The 24,877-nt window shown below is 40.4% G+C and overlaps 1 protein-coding gene across 1 annotated transcript in view; it reads right to left on the reverse strand.

The window, feature by feature from the left end:
* Positions 1–24,877, reverse strand: part of SORCS3 (sortilin related VPS10 domain containing receptor 3) — a 632,329-nt gene that overhangs the window by 227,069 nt on the left and 380,383 nt on the right. Inside the window, exon 5 of the mRNA XM_070363359.1 lies at positions 115–188. Within this exon, the coding sequence (XP_070219460.1) occupies positions 115–188 (74 nt within the window). The remainder of the gene's footprint in view (positions 1–114; positions 189–24,877) is intronic.

Here is a 24,877-nt window from a genome sequence, read left to right on the forward strand (position 1 = left end):
CAAAGGGCTAGGACACACAATGACCTCAAGTGCTGAAAGTGTCCAGAAATTGCCAGAGAGCCATGTTGCCTGATTCCTATCCAAGAGAGTGGTGAGACTGTGGATGGGGCTTACCAGTAAAACCTGTTGGGTGTGATGCGTTCATGCATGAGTTGCCACCGTCTTCCAAAGTCCATGGAGCTGTAGAGCTGCAAAACAAGGAAGTGAGCAGAGCATAAGCGTCAAGTGACACTGTTTAACAGAAAGATATGTGCCATCCTTCTGGAGATGAACAATCCAACCCACCAGAGTGCCTAACGCACTCAAGTAGACATGCATCCTATCCAGATAAAAATATTATGAACATGACTGTGCTATGCTTATCATGGGGTCTTCTAGCTCAATATATACCCAATCAGCTGAGGCTTTTGAGTTGAGTGTAAACTATTTCTGATGCTATCCATGTCCCACTTTTAGAGGTAAAACCTTTAGTAAAATTATATCTTCCTATTTTCTTCAAATTCCATGAAGTCTTTAGCTATATCTAAAATAACTCAGCAACACTAATTTTTAAAATATTTACTGAACAACTCTTACATGAAAGGCACTCTGATAGATAAGAAGATAAGAAAGAGGTAGATTCTGTGCTCATAGGAAAAATAAGACACATGGGTAAAAATGCTCATCAGCTGATACCTGAGCCAATATTACATGCAAAATATTGTACTCTCAGCTTTATCTCTTACTTTATGAATCTTTCCTAAATGAAATGGACCTTTCAATGCCACTCAAGATATCAGGCTCATTCACACTCTCATCTCTGTGTAAGATGGCAAGGATAAGACCACTCTTGTGCCTCAGAGTGCATGCAGGGCCAGTGCAAGTGTGGCTTCTTCCCCAAAGCTTTTTCTGATCTACTGATCTGATCTTCTGATCTGAGCCCACTCACTATTCTTCCCTTTCAATTCACTGCACTCATCATTTATTTCCACTGAGCACTTATCATGGGTAAAATATAGCATGTCTTTCAGATTTGATTGCATTATTTAATTGTATTTATACTCCTTGAATACATACAAAGTGTTCACTAAGTATGTATTGCCTAAATCAGTAATTAAAACAGGTAGGTGAAGACAGGTATCAACTCATGGAATGAGAAAAAACAACAGCAACGACAGAAGAGCCCCACGACTTCGGAATTTAAAAAAAAAAAAAAAAAACCCTCTGCAAGGCCAAATGACTCAGATCGCACATTCTCTTATTTATGAATGCAGAGTCTGATCCTTTATAACACAAAAGGGAAAACTCAACATCCCTGTAAGAGACTCACCAGGAGTGTGGAGTTTATTTTTCATTGAATACCTAAAAGTATAATATCTGAATGTGACTGATAATGGAATAATAATGATGTTTATTATTATTTATGTATTATTATTATTAGTGTCTGACAGTGTTGCTCTTTCACATACCTTTTAGCCTTACAAGGACATGGAAGGGAAGGCAAGACAATTATTACTGATGGAAAACCCTGCTCTCAAACATCCTCTGATCCACTCAGGCACAGTTAACCACTTCCTCAGAGTGTCACCACTGTACATACTACCTGCCTCCAAGAAGCTGCTCACACTTAGTCATTACTGGTTAGCTCTCCCCTCCCTAGACGGAGAGTCAATAGAGGGGCAGTGATCATGCCTTATTCACCTCTGTGGTCACACAATGCCTGGTATATAACCAAAGAACACACAAAGCTGTTTTAATGAGACAGTCCTAGAGAAGTGACATTTTGGTCAAATGAACTATCAATAGGATTTAGGTTTTTGGAGGCCCTAGCTCACATCTCCTTCCATGGAATCACAATGCCTAATTTATACGGAGAATTCCATCATGTTTACACTTTTCCACAAACATCTACAAATGGGGAAACTGAGTAAGGCAGAGGTAGGTGGCCTTCAAGTTCACGGGAATGGGGTCAGGAGAAGGCCACACATGTAATCCCAGTAGCTGCTGACCCACAGTGCTCTCCAGTGTACCACACCCGGCAACGTTTCCACCTGTAAACTGTGAGCCCATAATCTCACAGTGCATACAGAATTAACTTTTGTAGGAACTTCTGGTAATCTCAAAAAAGTTGTGAGGGGCCTGGAGAAGCCTGGTCCCATTTCAGTTTCATTCAGCAAATATTCATTGAACATTGTCACCATGTTTCATTCAGCAAATATTCATTGAACATTGTCACCATGAACTACGTTTTGGAAGTCTTCTTTTGGTCTGGTAATTAACAGATATGTTTGTGTGATGTTTTATATATATAGAAAACCTGAAGACACTGAAAGATACTGAAGACGCTGAAACTCAGTTCTACAAAGGGACTGTGGCAACAATACGGAAAGCCAGGATATCCAAGCTGATTGAGCTGATTCCAGGTTTAATACTATACCACAGCAACTCCACCAGCTCTCATGGTTTTTATTCAAACTGGGCTTTCACTCTGTGAAAGTGAAAGTTGCTCAGTCATATCCAACTCTTTGTGACTCCATGGACTATAGAGTTCTCCAGGCCAGAATACTGGACTGGGTAGCCACTCCCTTCTCCAGGGGATCTTCCCAACCCAAGAAGTGCCAAATACTATATGTGTCCAACTCTGCACATGGAAAAATGGGCAAAACTATTGTCCCATTGCTCCGAGTCTCTTTCTTCATTCACCAATGTAGTGAATAAAATGATTCAATGGACATGAGCTTGGGAAAACTTCAGAAGATGGTGAGGTACACAGAGGCCTGGCATACTGTAGTCCATGGGGTAACAAAGAGTCAGACACAGAGTCACAAAGAGTTCAGCCACAAAGAGTGGCTGAACAACAACAGCAGCTCTACACCATAAGAGCACTCAACCACATTTAATTATTCAGGAAGCTAAAAGGGTAACCACATCTGGCCCTCAAATATACACAGTTCCACCATGTCAAAGAAGAAGTTGAAGCTGAATGGTTCTATGAAGACCTACAAGACCTTTTAGGGGACTAGAATGCAAAAGTAGGAAGTCAAGAGATACCTGAAATAACAGGCAAATTTGGCCTTGGAGTACAAAATGAAGCAGGGCAAAGGCTACAGAGTTTTGCCAAGAGAAGGCACTGGTCATAGCAAACACCCTCTTCCGGCAACAAAAGAGATGACTACACATGGACATCACCAGATGGTCAACACCGAAATCAGATTGATTATATTCTTTGCAGCCAAAGATGCAGAATCTCTATACAGTCAGTAAAAACAAGATGAGGAGCTGATTGTGCCTCAGATCATGAACTCGTTATAGCCAAATTCAGACTTAAATTGAAGAAAGTAAGGAAAACCATTAGACCATTCAGGTATGACCTAAATCAAATCCCTTATGATTATACAGTGGAAGTGACAAATAGATTCAAGAGATTAGATCTGATAGACATATTGCCTGAAGAACTATGGATGGAGGTTCATGACATTATACAGAAGGCATTGAATAAGACCATCCCCAAGAAAAAGAAATACAAAAAAGGAAAATGGTTGTCTGAGGAGGTCTTATAAATACCTGAGAAAAGTGACAAATGAAAGGCAAAGGAGAAAAAGAAAGATATACCCACTTGAATGAAGAGTTCCAAAGACTAGCATGGAATGATAAGAAAGACTTCCTCAGTGATCAATGCAAAGAAATAGAGGAAAACAATAGAATGGGAAAGACTATAGATCTCCTCAAGAAAATTAAAGATACCAATGAAATATTTCATGCAAAGATGGGCACAATAAAGGACAGAAATGGTATGGACCTAACAGAAGCAAAAGATATTAAGGGTGGCAAGAATACACAGAAGAACTATACAAAAAAGATCTTCATGACCCAGATAACCATGATGGTGTGATCACTCAACTAGAGCCAGACATCTTGAAATGTGAAGTCAAGTGGGTCTTAGGAAGCATCACTAGGAACAGAGCTACTGGAGGTGATAAAATTCCAATTGAGCTATTTCAAATCCTAAAAGATGATGCTGTGAAAGTGATGCACTCAATATGCCAGCAAATTAAGAAAACTCAGCAGTGGCCACAGGACTAGAAAAGGTCAATTTTCATTCCAATCCCTAATAAAAACAATGCCAAAAATGCCGCACAATTGCACTCATTCACACACTAGCAAAATAATGCTCAAAATTCTCTAAGCCAGGCTTCAGTACTATGTGAACTAAGATGTTAAAGCTGGATTTAGAAAAGGCAGAGGAACAAGAGATCAAATTGCCAACATCCACTGGATCATCAAAAAAGCAAGAGAGTTCGAGAAAATCATCTACTTCTGCTTTATTGACTAAGCCAAAGTGTACTGACTTTGGATCATAACAAACTGTGGAAAATTCTTCAAGGGATGGGAATACTAGACCACTTTACCAGCCTCCCGAGAAATCTGTGTGCAGGTCAAGAAGCAACAGTTAGAACAGGACATGGAACAACAGACTGGTTCCAAATCAGGAAAGGAGCACATCAAGGCTGTATATTGTCACCCTGCTTATTTAACTTATATGCAGACTACATCATGTGAAATGCTGGGCTGGATGAAGCACAAGCTGGAATCAAGATTGCTGGGAGAAATATCAGTGACCTCAGATACACAGATGGCACCACCTTTATGGCAGAAAATGTAGAACTAAAGAGCCTCTTGATGAAAGTGAAAGAGGAGAGTGGAAAAGTTGGCTCAAAACTCAACATTCAGAAAATTAAGATTATGGCATCTGATTTCATCACTTCATGGCAAAGATGGGGAAACAATGGAAATGGTGACACTTTTTTTTTTTTTTTGATCTCCAAAATCACTGCAGATAGTGTCTGTAGCCATGAAATTAAAAAATGCTTGCTCCTTGGAAGCAAAGCTATGACCAACCTAGACAGCATATTAAGAGGCAGAGACAATACTTTGCCAACAACGGTCCTTCTAGTCAAAACCATAGTTTTTCCAGTAGTCACGCACGGATGTGAGAGATGGACCATAAAGAAAGCTGAGTGCCAAAGAACTGATGATTTTGAACTGTGGTGCTGGAGAAGACTCTTGAGAGTTCCTTGGACTGCAAGGTGACCAAGCCAGTCCATCCTAAAGGAAATCAGTACTGAATAGTCTTGGAAGGACTGATGCTGAAGCTGAAACTCCAATACTCTGGCCACATGATGTGAAGAACTGACTCATTTGAAAAGACCTTGATACTCAGAGAGATTGAAGGCAGGAGAAGGGGACTACAGAGGATGAGATGGTTGGATGGAATCACTGACTTGAAGGACATGAGTTTGAGTAGGCTCCGGGAGTTGGTAATGGACAGGGAAGCCCAGGTGCTGCAGTCCATGGGGTTGCAAAGAGTTGGACACAATTGAGTGACTGAACTGAGCTGAACCATGTCAAAGAGGAAAATGGGGCAAAGGCTAACACACTAGTAAATGAGAGATAGGAAAGATAAATTGGAGTAGAAATGGAACAGAGAGGCTTCTTGGAGAAATGCACTTTGAGCTAGGCCTTTGGCAATAGGCGATATGGAAAAGAGTAAGTTAGATCAAGATTTTCCCAGGTGAGACACTAAGAACAAAGGTGTGAATATGGCGAAGGTCTCGGGCTGGGTTCTGGGGAGCTTTTAAGAGAAGTAAGGGACATGATGACAGTTGCTAGCAAAAAGCAGATGGAAACTGTCTATTTGTCTGCCTCCCTATTCATCCATTCACCTATTTCTGTCTTTACCTTTGTGGTGGTTGTTCATTTGCTCAGTTGTATCCGATTCTTTGCTCGCCCATGGACTGCAGCACACCAGGCTTCCCTGTCCTTCACCACCTCCCAGAGCTTCCTCAAACTTGTGTCCATAGAGTCAGTGATGCCATCCAACCATCTCATCCTTGTCCCCTTCTCCTCCTGCCTTCAATCTTTCCCAGCATCAAGGTCTTTTTCAATGAATCAGTTCTTCATGTCATGTGGCCAAAGTACTGGAGTTTCAGCTTCAGCATCAGTCTTTCCAATAACTATTCAGGACTGATTTCCTTTAGGATTGACTGGTTTGATCTCTTTGCCACCCAAGGGACTCTAAAGAGTCTTCTCCGACACCACAGTTCAAAAGCATCAATTCTTTGGAATTTCGCTTTTTTATTGTCCAGCTCTCTCATCCGTACGTGACTACTGGGAAAACCACAGCTTTAACTATAGTCAAAGCCCCTTTATTGGCAAAGTAATGTCTCTGCTTTTTAATATGCTGTCTAAGTTAGTTATGGAGAAGGCAATGGCACCCGACTCCAGTACTCTTGCCTGGAAAATCCCATGGACGAAGGAGCCTGCTGGGCTGCAGTCCATGGGGTCACTAAGAGTCAGACACGACTGAGTGACTTCACTTTCATTTTCACTTTCATGCATTGGAGAAGGAAATGGCAACCCACTCCAGTGTTCTTGCCTGAAGAATCCCAGGGATGGGGGAGCCTGGTGGGCTGCCATCTATGGTGTTGCATAGCATTGGACACGACTGAAGCAACTTAGCAGCAGCAGCTAGGTTTGTTATAGCTTTTCTTCCAAGAAGCAAGTGTCTTTTAATTTCATGGCTGCAGTCACCATCTGCAGTGATTTTGGAGCCCCAAAATATAAAGTCTCTCACTATTTCCATTGTTTCCCCATCTATTTGCCATGAAGTGATGGGACTGGATGTCATGATCTTAGTTTTTTTTTTTTTTCTAATTTTATTTTATTTTTAAACTTTACATAATTGTATTAGTTTTGCCAAATATCAAAATGTTGAGCTTTAAGCCAACTTTTCACTTTCCTCTCTCACCTTCATGAAGAGACTCTTTAGTTCCTTTTTGCTTTCTGCCATAAAGGTGGTATCATTTGCCTATCTGAGGTTATTGATATTTCTCCCAGCAATCTTGATTCCAGCTTGTGATTCAATCCAGTCTTGCATTTCACATGATGCACTTTGTATATAAGTTAAATAAGCAGGGTGACAACATACAGCCTTCACATACTCTTTTCCCAATTTGGAACCAGTCCATTGTTCCATGTCTGGTTCTAACTACTGCTTCTTGACCTGCATACAGGTTTCTCAGGAGGTATGTAAGGTAGTCTGGTATTCCCGTCTCTTTAAGAATTTTCGTTTGTTGTGATTCACACAGTCAAAGGCTTTATTTTAGTCAATGAAGAAGTAGATGTTTTTCTGGAATTCTCTTGCTTTTTCTATGATCCAACGGATATTGGCCATTTGATCTCTTATTCTTCTGCCTTTTCTAAATCCAGCTTGAACATCTGGAAGTTCTTGGTTGATGCACTGTTGAAGCCTAGCTTGGAGAATTTTGAGCATTATTTTGCTAGCGTGTGAAATGAGTGCAATTGTGTGGTAGTTTGAACATTCTTTGGCATTGCCTTTCTTTGGGAATGAAAACTGACTTTTTCTAGTCTTGTGACCACTGCTAAATGTTCCTAATTTGCTAGCATACTGGGTGTAGCACTTGCACAGCATCATCTTTTAGGATTTGAAATAGCTCAATTGGAATTCCATCACCTCCACTAGCTTTGTTCATAGTCATGTTTCCTAAGGCCCACTTGACTTCACATTCTAAGATGTTTGGCTCTAGGTGAGTAATCACACCATCATGGTTATCTGGGTCATGAAGATCTTTTTTCTATAGTTCTTCTGTGTATTCTTGCCACCTCTTCTTAATATCTTCTGCTTCTATTGGGTCCATACTTTTCTCTTTTATTGTGCTCATCTTTGCATGAAATGTTCCTATGGTATCTCTAATTTTCTTGAAGAGATCTCTAGTCTTTCCCATTCTATTGTTTTCCTCCTTTTCTTTGCATTGTTCACTTAGGAAGGCTTTCCTTTTTATTCTTCAGAACTCTGCATTCAAATGGGTATATTTTTCCTTTTCTCCTTTGCCTTTTGCCTTTCTTCTTTTCTCAGCTATTTGTAAGGCCTCCTCAGACAACCATTTTGCCTTTTTGTGTCTCTTTTTCTTGGGGACTGTTTTGATCACAGCCTATTGTACAATGTTACAAACCTCTGTCCATAATTCTTCAGCCACTCATGTATCATATCTAATCAGATCTAATCCGTATATTGGAGAGGTGTTTGGATGGAAGGAGAGGGTTTGTGAGGACCAAACCATCCCATTGGGAAGAATGCACCTACATAATTTATTGCAAGGACCAAGTATCCCATGCAGGGTTTTAAGAAATGTGATCACCCTCTTTCTCATGGCATTGCTCAAACTTAAGACAGGTGTTTCTCAATTAAAAATAGAAGAGACTTCAGTTGGTGCCTTCTATCCAAAGATATCAATCAGACTCTCTGTCAAAACAGATTCCAGACAGAGAAAATAGAACCCCAAATTCCTTCAAATAAAACCCAGCATTATTATGTCTTCCTTTGCTGCAAAATCTAGTGACAGGTCAGGGAAAAACCTTGAAGGTCACACTGATGCCACTGGAGTCTTAATCCCCCAGGAAATCATCAGCCCCTCCATCACAGGGGACCCTGCACATGGCAGAATGCAACCCCCCAACAGCTCCTGCTTGGGTATACTCTTGGGAGAAGCATGACTCCTCTCATCCCATGCTCTTCCCAACAGAAAGAGCAAGAGCTCAGCTGCCGATCTCATCTAAGCCTGTTCCACTTCCTGCCTCCCATCTCTGGTTTTGCTTTTTCAGCTCTTCATTTTGATTGATGGGAGAAAAATTAAATTGAATTCTCTGTCTCAAGGCTGATTTGAATGAACAGAAACAGTAGGCTCCTATTCATTAAGGGCCTTGGGTTATCTACCTTGTCTCGCAATCTACAGTAAGTTGCTGAGTCTGAAACGAATTTTATTCTCCCACACGCTGGATCTTTGCAGCCTCTCCAATTCATTCATTCACTCATTCATTCATTCATTCATTCACTAAAAGTGTTTCAAACAATTACTATGCTTTAAGCACTGAACTAAATTCTGGGATTGCAAAGATTAAAAATATCATGGACAGTGGAAGACAGAAATTCAGACAATTACACTGCTATGAATTATATGTCATAATATTAATACTAATTATCTCTGCAATGGTAAGATTGTGAGCAATTGATATTGTCTTCTTTTGGTTACCGGGATTTTTCAAAATTATTTCAAACATCTATTACTTTAGTAATTTAAAGAATAAAAGCTCTAACACTGAGAGACAAAGTACATAGGCAATCATTCAATAGATGGTGCTAAAAGATTTTTTAGTAGTATAAAAATGCCCATAATATATTATTTAAAATGTTATAAAACATGCATATATTGATGCTAATTATATTTAAAATATTGCATACCTTGAAATATATTTGAAGAGAATATGCTAAAATATTAGCAGCAGTTATCTCTGAATTGTGGAATGATGGGTAATTTACATACTTTTTAAAGTTTCCCATCATTTTTAAATTTCTTTAAAATAGATACATATTATATTTCAATAGTAATATAGTCTTGTACTTTCTTCTATTTCTATTTTTATAATAATTTTCTATCTATAATGTATATATTTGTCTATTTTTCAAAAGACCAAGGATTAAAATTGCAATCTGGGAACTGGAATTGGACAGAGCAATATGGGATTTTCCATAAAGTGGTATTTCAGAGACATTATCACAGATAGTGGTGAATCCTTCCTAGGACAGGCAACATATTAGTGTTTATATAGTCCTGCATGGCTTCAACCCAAAGTGTTTCATGCAACATTAAAATAAAATGTATTTTCCAAACAGCAAATATATTTAAAACATTCTTGTTTATACAAAGTTACATATGAGACTGTGTTCTCCATATCTTGCCTTATGATGTCTCCTTCCTGCAACGATGTCATTCCTGACTTTTACCAAAGAACAATCCAGCTCCTCTTCTCTCCCTTCTTTCACTATGTGACATGGTCTCATCTCTCATAACAAGCACATATTCAGTAGCAACACACACAGCGACCTAAATGAATCATCAGCACAGCTGGAAAATATGAAAGAGCACACTCTTTTCCTTATTGATTCAGTTATTCGTTTCCTAATTACATCAGCCTGTCAGGGAAAAGCATCTGATAGCTGAAGAACTAAAAAGGCAATTTAAGCAATGTTAAGGAATGTTCCTTAAGAAGAACAACATGTTGTATACAGAAAGCTTAAGTTCAAAGAATAATATGATTGTGTTAGGAGGTTATGGGTTGAATTATGCCCCATCCTCCTCCTCCCCCAAAATGGTCTGTCAAAGTTCTCACCCTCAGTATCTCAAAATGTGACCTTATATGGAAATAAGGTCTTTGCAGATGTAATCAAGTTAAAATGAGGTCAGGCTGGATGGGCCTTAACCCGGTATTCTCCTAAGGAGAAATCTGGACGCACAGACAGACACAGAGGGAAGACAAGAAGATGCCCAGAGAGAAGACCACATAAAGACAGAGAGTTTTAGTGATGTATCTACAAGCAAAGGGATGCCAAAAACTTCTGGCAAATTACCAAAAGACAGGAAGAATCAAAGACTCTTCTATAGGTTTTAGAGGGCCCATGATCCTGCTACCAACTTTATTTTGGACTTCTAGTCTCCAGAATGGCAGTACAGTGGACTCCTATTGCCCCAGCACGTCCAGTTTGTGACACTTTATTATAGCAGCCTCTTACACCTGATACTAGGGGTAATAATGACAGATTATGTTACATTTCTCTGCTGTTTTCTTGTCTCCACTACTAGGTATTTAGTTGTAAGGCCAGAAGTTTTGTTTAGGTCCAGATTGTTTGTGGTTGAAAGCCAAAGTCTAATTTGCCTATATTTCTCTGTCCTGTGTATCTTTACCACACCCTTAAGGGTATTTTCTAAGAATATATTTGAATTCATAATGACCATATGGCAGTAACCAGACATAATCAGAAGAAGCAACAAAACACACATTTTATAGCAGCCTTTGGTATTCCAGCCAGATTCCCTAGAGCCAGCAGATCTTCCATGTACAGGGAAGGATGCTTTGGAATACATTTACACAAAAGCTCTAGTCTATAGGCAAACTCAAACTTACTATGTAACTGTTCTGACTTTTTTCTTTAAAACTCATATAGTTTGTATAGCATTCTGCTGAATTGTGGTCATGACAGCCTGATCTTTCTAATAAAATGAGACTGGTTTCTGCTCAAAATAAGTTCTCTGTATCTATATCCTTGGTAATCACAGAGCGAGTGGGAGGGCTTAGTTGGGCTACAAAGAGCTACAGGAAATGCTCCCCCCCACACCCCTTCCTGGGTTGTGGCAATAATTGCAGGAGACAGGAGAGAAACCAGGATCTCATAACAAGAGACAGCACTTTCCAATATGTGCCCTGGCTCCTTCTTCAGAGGGGATAATTCCACCTAATGTCCCTTTAAGCTCTGGGGACAGAGACAAGAACTTTTGTCCTCAGCAACCATTTTCCTTTGCCCTTGGCAGGTACAAGGCATCTACACCATAGGCATATTTATTAAAAAAAGAGAGATAGAGAGAGTCACCTAGTTATGCCATTCTATTGGAGATGGCAACATTTTTCTTCACTTTTTGAAGACTTCTAGCCACAAAGGTTTTCTCTCTCTCAAATGGTTTATATCATCTATTTCTTCAGTTAACAAATATTGATCAAATACCTATTAAGAGCCAGTCCTGATCCATGGGTTTAAGGTACATTAGTGAACCAAAAAGACAAAAAGTCTCTGCTGTCAGGAATCTTACATTCTAGTGGAGATCAAGAACTCAAATGCTGTCAAGTCTGTTGTGTGAATATGTGAGGGGAGGTGTAAGAAAAACAGGACCATTACTTGTATTCTTTAGATGCAGGCTCGTTTTGCTGGCACTTAAGGCACTAAGGAAATTTCTTTGCTTATCAAAGAAGATTTTCCACATTTTTATTGAAACCCTTGACACTCTTACAGCTATCTTTTCAGTTCAGTTTAGTCATTCATTCATGTCCAACTCTTTGCAACCCCATGGACTGCAGCACGCCAGGCTTCCCTGTTTATCACTAACTCCCAGAGCTTTCTCAAACTCATGTCCATTGAGTTGGTGATGCCATCCAACCATTTCATCCTCTGTCATCCCCTTCTCCTCTTGCCTTCAATCTTTCCCAGCTCATTGGTATTTTCCAGTGAGTCAGTTCTCCTCATCAGGTGACCAAAGTATTGGAGTTTCAGCTTCAGCATCATTTCCTTGGAAGGAAAGTTATGACCAACCTAGATAGCATATTGAAAAGCAGAGACATTACTTTGCCAACAAAGGTTCGTCTAGTCAAGGCTATGGTTTTTCCTGTGGTTATGTATGGATGTGAGAGTTGGACTGTGAAGAAGGCTGAGCACCGAAGAATTGATGCTTTTGAACTGTGGTGTTGGAGAAGACTCTTGAGAGTCCCTTGGACTGCAAGGAGATCCAACCAGTCCATTCTGAAGGAGATCAGCCCTGAGATTTCTTTGGAAGGAATGATGATGAAGCTGAAACTCCAGTACTTTGGCCACCTCATGCGAAGAGTTGACTCATTGGAAAAGACTCTGATGCTGGGAGGGATTGGGGGCAAGAGGAGAAGGGGACGACAGAGGATGAGATGGCTGGATGGCATCACTGACTTGATGGACGTGAGTCTGGGTGAACTCTGGGAGTTGGTGATGGACAGGGAGGCCTGGCGTGCTGCGATTCATGGGGTCGCAAAGAGTCGGACACGACTGAGCGACTGATCTGATCTGATCTGATCAGTCCTTCCAATGAATATTCAGGACTGATTTCCTTTGGGATTGATTGGTTTGATCTCCTTGCAGTCCAAAGGATTCTCAAGAGTCTTCTCCAACACCACAGTTTAAAAGCATCAATTCTTTGGTGCTCATCTTTCTTTAACTCTCACATCCATACATGACTACTGGAAAAACCATATCTTTGACTAGATGGACCTTTGTCAGCAAAGTAACATCTCTGCTTTTAAATATGCTGTCTAGGTTGTTTATAGATTTTCTTCCAAGGAGTGTCTTTTAATTTCATGGCTGCAGTCACCATCTGCAGTGATTTCGGAGCCCCCCAAAATAAAGTCTGTCACTGTTACCATTGTTTCCCCATCTATTTTCCATGAAATAATGAGATCAAATGCCATAATCTTAGTTTTCTGAATGCTGAGTTTTAAGCCAACTTTTCCACTCTCCTCTTGCACTTTCATCAAAAGGCTCTTTAGTTCTTCTTCGCTTTCTGCCATAAGGGTGGTGCCATCTGCATATCTGAGATTATTGGTATTTCTCCCAGCAATCTCGATTCCGCTTGTGCTTCATCCTGCCCGACACTTTGAATGATGTACTCTGCATAGAATTTAAATAAGCAGGGTGGTAATATACTGCCTTGACATACTCCTTTCCCAATTTGGAACCAGTCTATTGTTCCATGCCCAGTTCTAACTGTTGCTTCTTGACCTGTATACAGATTTCTCAGGATGCAAGTAAGGTAGGCTGATACTCCCATCTCTATAAGAATTTTCCACATTTTGTTGTGATCCACACAGTCAAAGGCTTTGGCATAGTCAATAAAGCAGATGTTTTTCTGGAACTCTCCTGCTTTTTCAATGATCCAGCGGATGCTGGCAATTTGATTTCTGGTTCCTCTGCCTTTTCTAAATCCAGCTTGAATATCTGGAAGTTCACGGTTCATGTACTGTTGAAGTCTGGCTTGGAGAATTTTGAGCATTATCACTTTCCTCTTAACTCTAAGAAAAACACCATATGTGATGTTCGGCAGGTGACATTTCCCCACAATCCTGGGGAGAAGCAGGTAGTCCTGAGAGCTCATGCTCCATCTGAAAACGGGCTCAGTTACTCCCTAGCTGGACAGAAGTGCTAGGCCAATGTGTTCAGGTTTTACAACATTTAAGAGAACCTGAAAATTCTGATATTTTTAATGGGAAATTTCCATATTTTTTTCAATTTTGGCAAAAATTTAAAATGTATCACAGGACAAATAAGATATGTTTTAAACCAAGTGACCAGGTGCTGCCTGAGGAATGCCAATCTGTGAGCTGAATCTTAGTGTGGACTTACAACTGCCTGCAGTAGTGAAAGTCACTCAGTTGTGTCTGACTCTTTGCGACCCCATGGACTCCAGGCCAGAATACTGGAGTGGGTAGCTTTCCCCTTCTCCAGGGTATCTTTCCAACCCAGGGATCGAATTGAGGTCTCCCACATTTCAGGCGAATTCTTTACCAGCTGAGCCTCAAGGGAAGCCCAAGAATACTGGAGTGGCCTGCAGGAGAGAGTAGGACTATTTGACCTTGGAGTAGGATTGCTAGATTTATCAAATAAAAATATAGAATGCCTAGAGAATTCAAATTTCAGTTTAAAATGAACAAATATTTTGTGTAACTGTACACAATGTAACATTAAGGATATGCATATTTTTTAATGTTATTTATGTGAAAATCAAATTTAATTGTGTATCCTATAATTTACCTGACAATATAACCTTGAAGTCCCACCCACTCCATTTCTACAAGTCTAGATTATAAGATGCATTCCCTTACATTGGGCTTATTTACTCTTGAACACTGGATGCCACCAATGAATAAAGTGAGTGAAGTCGCTCAATCGTGTCTGACTCTTTGCGACCCCATGGACTGTAGCCTACCAGGCTCCTCCGTCCATGGGGTTTTCCAGGCAAGAGTACTGGAATAAGTTGCCACTTCCTTCTCCAGAGGATCTTCCTGACGCAGAGATCAAACCCAAGTCTCCCACATTGTAGGCAGACACTTTACCATCTGAGCCACTGGGGAAGTGAATAAAAGAATCTCAAAATTATTATAAATATTCCCTGTAATCAACTAATTCAAACCATTTCACTTTATCTATTTAATGTCAACTGAGTACTGAGTGAGTGAGTGAGTGAAGTCGCTCAGTCGTGTCTGACTCTTTGAGATCCCGTGGACTGTAGCCCACCAGGCTCCTCCGTCCATGGGATTCTCGAGGCAAGAGTACTGGAGTGGGGTGCCATTTCCTTCTCCAGTACTAGCATGTGCTAAATTCAGTGCGAGGTATGATAATACCAAGGTGAATAACCCAAGGTTCCCTGATCCTGTGAAATTCAAAGCCTGGAAGATACGATGGACGTTCAACAACTAAGTGCATCATGACACAAGGAGACTCCTGCCCATGGAAGCAGAGGAGAGCTAGGAGAACTCAAAGGAAGGAGTGGTCAGTTCTGCTGGACTTGACACTAGGCCAGGAGCTGAGTCAGAATAGATGAGTAGGACTTGGCCTGAAGGATAAGTTCCCCCCAAAACATTGCAGCTAACAAAGGTGAAGATTTCTGGACATTAGAAAAGATGTTGGAAATAAAACAAACATTATCTCATCCTCTTACAAAAGTAAAATTCATTTGGCTGTGGATCAGTGTACATTGGTTTAGCAGTCACATCTCAAAGGAGAAAGCAGAGATGGAAAAGGAGCTGAACAAGGTCATGTAAAAGATTCAAGAAGAAGAGAAGAAAACAATTCCAGAAGAGTGAGTGTGAGGAATAAAATGAAGACTTGAAGACGGGCTGTGAGAGTGCAGGCTATGAAAGCAGAGAGATTTAAGTAGATACACACTTTTCTTATCAAATTTGAAACATCCTCCCTTGAAACTTAAAAGAGGTAAGATTACAACAGCAAAAATGAAGGACTATTTTAAAAGCAAGTTCATAAGTTTCATTACTCTAAGAAATCAGTGAGGAAAGCACAGGATGTCCTATATACAGTTTAAGACAATGCTTTCCAGAGTTTTTCATCAGAACACCTCTAATGGCCAAAGGGAATAAAGCATCCCACCAGGAATCTGGGAATTTCCCAGGTGGCACTAGTGGTAAAAAATCCATCTGCCAGTGCAGGAGACATAAGAGACACAGGTTTGATCCCTGAGTCAGGAAGATCCCCTGGAGAAGGAAATGGTAGTAACGGGTTTCTCTTATAAGCTTTCAAATTGCTTTTATGTAATCCATCCGACCATTAATCTGGTCATTTGTTCACTTAATGCACCATAACTTCAGGCAATCTCTTCAAATAAACTAGAGGCCCTTGGCTGACAGAAAGCCATCTGAAATCATGATCCCTGTAAACAAACTTCTACTGAGCTGCTTGATGGCACAGAATCAGAGAATAATATTTTTATAGCTGAGAGTGCCCAATTCTTTTTACACATGGAGAGTCTAAGGCTCAGAAAACCTACATGACTTGTCTAGTGACACATAGCTAGCTAGTTGTGAAGCTGGAATCTGAACCCAGGCTCTTGACTCCCAACCCAATGCTCTTATTACTGTGCTGTATTATCTTTTTTGCGGGGGGCGGGGTTGGGGGGGCGGTAACTGCTTAATCTAAGAGCAAAACAAGTGTTCATAACCTCACAGGAATGATGGCTCATTTGGGTATACCATGCATGAACGACACTGTGCCTTGAATCTATTCAGCGCTTTTATTTACAAATCATTTTCACAATTCATTTTATCCTCTTTTATGCTGAAGAGTATTTTCTGAGCTAACAATCATATAAGAAAATTTTGTAAACAATTCACATATTATTTACCAAAATCTATTCTTTTGTCTCCATAGTCTTACTCTCTTGACCATTTTCCTTTGCAATCAGATTCTATTCATTTTTATGCATTATGATTCAGAAACATCTCATTTTAAGCAGTACCTTTTGAACACAAATGTTGATATTCCTCCTCTAACAGACTTTATTTGTTCTGACCCACAACCCTCCTCTTGTACCTGTGTTCTTTCTCCTTCATCTACTTTGGTCTCACATCACATCCTACAATTAATATCCTCTTTATCACTTATTTTCCTGGCTATTCACTGCATTCAATTTGTCTTTAACTCTTTTCCAAGTTCAAATCTGTTTTTCTTTCCCCAAAACCTGAATCTAAAAGAGATGGGAAGAACATATTATTATTATTATTTAGTTTCAGGTCATTTAATTTAAATTGCTTTCTTTAAGTATCAAAACAATAATACCTGCTTTCAACATGAAAGAGATGAAGACTTCACTATACCTACCATATGAAACACCATTTAAAATATATTTTCAGGTGGACTATTTAAAGATGTTCATGATATTAGTATTAATATGTGGCCAGAAAATCTAAGAGTTCATTAAAACTCAAGACACTAAAGGGAACGATAGTGTGTACTTCAAAGTATTCTTTCAGAAAAATAATAGCAAAGACAAAAATAAACCAACATCTATGGAAGATCTGCCCCTGACAGGTATTTTTGTATACAGCCTGACTGATTCAAAATAAATACTGTTATATGTTTATTTCTCTCCATACTTCCTGCAGGACGGCATGGAGGCCCCATGGGTGTAATGGATTTGCTCAAGATCCCAAAGTAAATTCCAAGCCATCTGATTCCAAAACAAGTGTTCATTCCAAAACATACACTGCCATTGGAAAATGAGTGTTATCAAGGAAACAACCTGAATCGTAAGAGAACTCAAACTCTTTCCTTGGAAGGTTTTTGAAACTTGGGTTTGCAACACAAAAAACTGACCAAGGAGGCAAACTCTATCCTAGAAAAGTTGTCAGAACTTGGGTTTGTGACACAAAAAACTGACCAAGGGGCAAAGAGGTTTATAACTGTTTTCAAATATGGGGAAAAGTTGTTCTGTGGAAGGACAATGAGACTTTCTCTTGCTGTATCAAAGGGCAGAAGCAGGACCAGAAGGTGATCTAGACAGAAGTAAGTGTTGGCTTGACATAAGAAATAATATTTTAATGGAAAGAACTCCCTAGTGCTGAAAGAAGCTGTCTCACATGGCAACAAGTTCTCCAGGGAGTTACTGGATGTGTTTAAGTAGAAAATGGATGAGCACTTGGATTAAAGTGATACCATCAGAAAATTAAAGTGTCAGATGGGGTTTAAGCCAATGAGTTCTTAGGTCCCTTTAGATTCATGATTTTTGATTCTTATTTTATGAGCAAAATCATGAAAGAGAACCCAAGGGAATATTCATTTATGATGTTCCCTAAACATTTGTAAAAGCTGACAGAGGACCATTTTCCAAAGGTACTCAAATGTTGGAAAGGCCAGGACACTGTGTGGCAGCTCTGATGAATTCATTCAGCCTCCCTGTTTCTAAAACCTTTGCAAAAGGATTCTCAGTTCTTCCCTTCAAGAACTAGCCTTTATTTCTTCACCCCATGTTTTGGCATCAGAATGCAGTAGAAATGATGGTCCTGGTTCTGAGCATGGTCCCTAAGAAGCTGTGAACATTTCCAATCCTTCAGAATGCTGCCACCGTAGGTGAACAAAGCTGGGCTGGCCTGCTAGGGGATGTAGGACCACATAGAACAGAACCCAGTCTGCAGCCATCTCAGACCTGCATACAGCCAGCTGAGCACTAACTAGAAGAGAAAGCCCACCCAAGATGAACTTAGCCACAGTGGACCATGGACACATGAATGAATCTAGCTGAGACAAAAAAAAAAGAAAAAAAATCCACCCAACTAATCCACAGAGGTGTGAGTCATAATGAAGGTTTACTGTTGAAAACTTCTAAGTTTAGGGAGAGTTGGTTACACAACATTAACTACCTGATCCACAAAACTTTGATACAGGCCTTGGCTTTCTCAACGGACTGAGTTATTTTGAAGAAGACTTTAAACCTCTCAATCTCAATGTTCTGAGTTATTTTGAAGAAGACTTTAAATCTCTCAATCTCAATGTTCTTATATAACGAAGAGCTTTCTCCACAATAGCAGCTCTCAAATTGCAAAGTTACTCAGATGTCTTGTTAAAAAAAGTATATTTTGCACACCCCCTAAAAATTCTGATTCAGAGAGCCAAGAGTGGAGCCCAAAAATATGCATTTTAACAAGATATTAGATGATTCTAACATAAATGCAGAGGAATGATACATGGAGAAACTCTGTTCTAGATCTTCCTTGTGTGAGCTTGGACATTTGTAACTAAGCTCATTGGGCTGTCTCAGTCAACCTCTACCTTCATCGCAGGTAGATGATGCCCAGCTGAATATTTGGAGCTCCTCAGAAATAGGAGTGTCACCACTACTCTATGGCCCATTAGAGAAGAGTGATTTGTCCTAAAGCCTGACACATTTTGACTCCTGGGAAACCCACTTCTAGTGCCATCCTAGAAACCAGAGCCTTGGAAAAGGAGATGGGCAGACTGCTTCCACTCAAAATGATTCTGTCCAACTGCCAGTGTTGGAACACAATTAAACAGCAAACAGCATAGCCCCAGCTAAAATGCACAGTAACAGCTGGACTGTGTGCCCTGAAAGTACAGTGCATTTATTACGCAGATAATTAGATTTCCTTCTAGATTCAAAAGTCATACAATCTGAGCATAAAGCAAAGGGGACTTACCACAGTCTAGTCAAGCTTTTCCCAGAGTGCACAGAAAAATGCTAATCCCTGGGTCCTAAAATGAGTGAGGAAGGAGCTGGGATAGAGCCAGAAGCCAGCAACTGCTCTGATGCTTTTCTGTTCTTGGCTTTAGTGACCCAAGTCAGTGGTTCTCAGCTCTTCATTAGAGTTGCCTAAAAGTTCTAAACAATACTAATACCTGGGCCCCATCTTGGAAAACTTAAATCAGAATCTCTAGGAATAGACTAGCTAGGCAAAGGTATTTTTAAAGCTCTCCAAGTAACTCTAATGTGTGAACGGGGTTGAATACTACTGGTCTAAGGCATAGATTGGCAAGCCATGATCCACATGTTTTCACAGAGAAAGTCTGACTGGAACCCAGCCACGTTCATTTGTCTATAGTTGAGTGCTGCAACAGAGATCACATGGCTGGCAATGTCTAACACACTTACCATTCAACCCTCTGCTGACCACTGCTCTTAGGTACTGATCTTCCACATGGGCTAAGAGGTCCCAATAGAGAAATTTTATCCTGAGTGCCCCTCGCCTTGGTTGCACACCCTTTAATTGTATTTTTCCAACACCAAGAGCCCGAAGTACATGATGATAAAAATAACAACTAATGTCCAACAAGCACTTATTATATGTCAGGGATTAGGTTTGCATCAGTGTGTTTAAACCCTACAACTACCCTGAGAGGAATTCCAGTTAACATCATCTTACAGAACAGAAAACAGAGCTTTGAAGAGAACTAAGTCACTGGTCTGAAAACACAGAGTAAGTGTAGAGGTCATATTTAAACCAGGCTGTCTGATTCCATGGCCCGTGTGCTCCATAAACACACAAGCCAAGATTCACAACATGGAAACGTGGAGCTTCTGATCCAGACCGCAGCATGAGCTTGGGCAGGTTACTTCCATGGGAAGAGGTAGGACAGTTCTAAGAACACATGTCTTACAGAGTTATGGTAAGATTAGGGGTAGCATGATCCATGCCTACTAAAATGATGTCTGGAAGACCAAAACTAATTTTTGTCAAAATTTTTTCTGGAGACATTCTTGACAATATTTCATTAATTATCTTCATCCATTGAATCACTCGGTAATTTAGTGAACACTTCACCTCAACCATGCGTGGTTCTATATTCTAAGGATTCAGAAAAGAACAAGATGCTGGAAAACACAGTTGTTAAAAAATAAATACTGGGACTTCCCTGGTGGTCTAGTGGTTAAGAATCCACATTTCTACTGCAGCGAGTGGGAATTCAATCCTTGAAATAAGCTCCTACATGCGAAGATATATTTTAAACATATTTTACCCACCTGCTGCCCATTTGTTTCTGCTACCATGTAAACTCCATGATATGAGGGGTCACCAGCCTTTTGTGCTATGAACAGCAGACAGGTCCCCAGTACTCTGCTTGGGTTCCATTGTAAATAGTGAAACCACCAAAGAAAAGCACAAAAATACACACAAAAAATGGCACAAAACAGTTGTTTATACTTCGAGAGTTCAAAGAAGGCAGAGCATTGCCTTATTCCACCTCTGTTGGGAACATGCATATCAGATGACTCAATTTTTTTGCCACTCAGCACAGGTTTCCAAATGTCCAAAATTCTGAGTATTGATTTGGGGGTTAGAAATGAATTTTAGTGAGTAGATTAATTCATATATTCAGAATCTGAATCAATGACGATAGCTGTCTGACATCATACAAAGATAACTGCTAAGAAGAAAATCAAAGCGGGATAAGGGGATGAAGCAAGACAAGCGGTACTATTTCTGTGAAGGCGGTCAAGGAATACCACTCCAAATAGCTAACATTTGACCAGAAACCTGAATTAAACGAAAAAGCAGGTGATATGAACATCTGAAGCATGACCTAGGATGGAAGAAGAGTGAGGGTGAAGGTCGTGAAGTGGGAACGTGGTGGTATGTGGGAGGAACAATCCAGCCCAGTGTATCTAGAACAGTGAGCACAGAAGAGAAGCTTCAGGAGACAAAGTCAGAGAGGAAGCAGGGAGGACTTCATGTATAAGGCATGTCTGTCTTTAATAGGATCTGGGGTCTTACATGCATGACGGAAGTGTACGGAAGCATTTCAGGAACAATCTGCCATAGATCTGATTAAAGTTTTAAAGAGCATTGGCAGAAAGTGGAGGAACCACAGAGAAGAGACTATTGAGGTGGCTCAGGGAAGAGGGACATTTCCTTAATTTAGCCTGTGAGTGGTGAAATTGGGAAGGTGAGAGATTTGCAAAATATTCTGGAGATAAACCAGTAAGATTTGGTGATAGTACAGTTGTGAGATCTGAGAATAAAAGAGGCATCACAGACAACTCAAAAATTTTGGACTCCTACCAATTGAGTAGTATAGGAAGATGAGCGAAATGATCATATTCAGGATATATTTTGCAGGTAGACATTACATGATTTGCTGCTGTACTAGAGCCAAGCTTGAGAGAAAGAGACAATTCCGAAATGTTGAGCCTTTAGAAAGGAATGTCATTTATTAAAATTCCGGTCTGGAAAAGGAAAGAGTATGTGGGGGGTGTTGAGTTGCATGCATTAACTTAACTATTCTTTGGATTTTTATGTGTGTGTGTGACAGAGAGAAAGAGAAGAGTGAAAATTATAAAGAAGTAACAGGTACCCAAGAAATGTGTATAAATTACCTATTGGGTATACTCTGCTATACCCAATGGTATATGGTAGGGACCTAACAGAAGCAGAATATATTAAGAGTTTGCAAGAATACACAGAAGAACTGTACAAAAAGATCTTCACGACCCAGATAATCACAATGGTGTGATCACTCACCTAGAGCCAGATGTCCTGGAATGTGAAGTCAAGTCGGCCTTAGGAAGCTAGTGGAGGTGATGGAATTCCAGTTGAGCTATTTCAAATCCTGAAAGATGATGCTGTGAAAGTGCTGTACTCAATATGCCAGCAAATTTGGAAAACTCAGCAGTGGCCACAGGACTGGAAAACATCAGTTTTCATTCCAATGCCAAAGAATGCTCAAACTACTGCACAATTGCACTCATCTCACACGCTAGTAAAGTAATGCTCAAAATTCTCCAAGCCAGGCTTCAGCAATACGTGAACCATGAACTTCTAGATGTTCAAGCTGGTTTTAGAAAAGGCAGAGGAACCAGAGATCAAATTGCCAACATCTGCTGGATCATTGAAAAAGCAAAAGAGTTCCAGAAAAACATCTATTTCTGCTTTATTGACTATGCCAAAGCCTTTGACTGTGTAAATCACAATAAACTGTGGAATACCAAACCACCTGACCTGCTTCCTGAGAAATCTTTATGCAAGTCAGGAAGCAACAGTTAGAACTGGACATGGAACAACAGACTGGTTCCAAATAGGAAAAGGAGTACATCAAGGCTGTATATTGTCACCCTGCTTATTTAACCGGAGAAGGCAATGGCACCCCACTCCAGTACTCTTGCCTGGAAAATCCTATGGACGGAGGAGCCTGGTAGGCTGCAGTCCATGGGGTTGTTAAGAGTCGGATACGACTGAGTGACTTCACTTTCACTTTTCACTTTCATGCATTGGAGAAGGAAATGGCAACCCACTCCAGTGTTCTTGCCTGGAGAATCCCAGGGACAGGGGAGCCTGGTGGGCTGCCATCTATGGGGTTGGACATGACTGAAGTGACTTAGCAGCAGCAGCAGCTTTTTTAACTTATATGCAGAGTACATCATGAGAAACGCTGGGCTTGAGGAAATACAAGCTGGAATCAAGATTGCCAGGAGAAATATCAGTAACCTCAGATATGCAGATGACACCACCCTTATGGCAGAAAGCGAAGAAGAACTAAAGAGCCTCTTGATGAAAGTAAAAGAGGAGAGTGAAAAAGTTGGCTTAAAGCTCAACATTCAGAAAACTAAGATCATGGCATCCGGTCCCATCACTTCATGGAAAATAGATGGGGAAACAGTGGAAACAGTGGCTGACTTTATTTTTCTGGGCTCCAAAATCACTGCAGATGGTGACCACAGCCATGAAATTAAAAGACGCTTACTCCTTGGAAGAAAAGTTACGACCAACATAGACAGCATATTAAAAAGCAGAGACATTACTTTGCCAACAAAGGTCTGTCTAGTCAAGGCTATGGTTTTTCCAGTGGTCATGTATGGATGTGATGGTTGGACTATAAAGAAAGCTGAGCACTGAAGAATTGATGCTTTTGAACTGTGGTATTGGAGAAGACTCTTGAGAGTCCCTTAGACTGCAAGAAGATTCAACCAGTCCATCCTAAAGGATATCAGTCCTGGGTGTTCATTGAAAGGTCTGATGTTGAAGCTGAAACTCCAATACTTTGGCCACCTGATGCGAAGAGCTGACTCATTGGAAAAGACCCTGATTGTGGGAAAGATTGAGGGCAGGAGGAGAAGGGGACGACAGAGGATGAGATGGTTGGATGGCATCACCGACTCAATGGACATGGGTTTGGGTGGACTCCAGGAGTTGGTGATGGACAGGGAGGCCTGGTGTGCTGCAGTTCATGGGGTTGCAAAGAGTCAGACACAACTGAGCAACTGAACTGAACTGATACTCTGCTAATTACTAGGGATGGTGGTGACGGTTTAGTTATTAAGTCATGTCTGACTGTTGTGACCCCATGGAATGTACCCAGCTAGGCTCCTCTGCTCATTGGATTTCTAGATGGGAATACTGGAGTGAGTTGCCATTTCCTTCTCCAGGGGATAGGCTTAAAAAAAATACAGCCTCCATGGAGGAGCTCAAAATTTTATGGGGGAAACAGACAAGTAAACAGATGATTATTCTGTTAATAATTTTTTTTTTGCAATAAAGGTTCTAAAACCAGAGAATGACAGGCAATGCCCAGAGCAACACAGAAAGAACACTGGAGATTCAAAAATCCTAATCTGCTGAAACACCAAGTTATCCAAAAAAAGACCAGAGAAATAATGACTTTGCTAGTCTCATAAATATAGTGAAGAGTTTACAGCTCGGCTGCTGATTAAATTTCTACTAGGTTCTCCTCGGGAAAAGGCTTCTGAGAATCCTGGCAGGCCAATAGTTGCCATGACATCAAGTGGCACATAAATGCCTCCTTGCTCAGAGGGCAGCCTCAGCTCCCAGAACTGGAACCCCAGGTTCATTCATTCACCTGCTGAGCTTGTTGCCTTTAATATGTAACCAAGAGCAACCTTTGGAGAGAGATGCCAACAAAACTCAAAGTCCTCAAGCAAGGGAAATGCCTCCATAACCAAACAAAATACAATTTCCTCTAAAGTTTGAGCAAGGGGAAAAAAGCTCTCTTAAGGAAAAGCTCTGCTGAAAGCCATATTCTTTTCCCTCCGAGTATGTTTCTATCTTTCTCTCTGGTCTCAGTGCTGACAGAGACCAAACTGAAAGACACAATCCTTTCCCTTAGACCCCACAGTTCAGCTGGTAGAGGCCAGAATTTTCAAAAAGAACTTACGGTAGCAATGCAAAAGGGAAATAAACAAAGAAAATATAAAAGCCATGAAATCGTTGCACT

This window comes from Bos mutus, chromosome 26 (genome assembly GCF_027580195.1).
Source record: "Bos mutus isolate GX-2022 chromosome 26, NWIPB_WYAK_1.1, whole genome shotgun sequence".
NCBI classification, from domain to species: Eukaryota; Metazoa; Chordata; class Mammalia; order Artiodactyla; family Bovidae; genus Bos; species Bos mutus.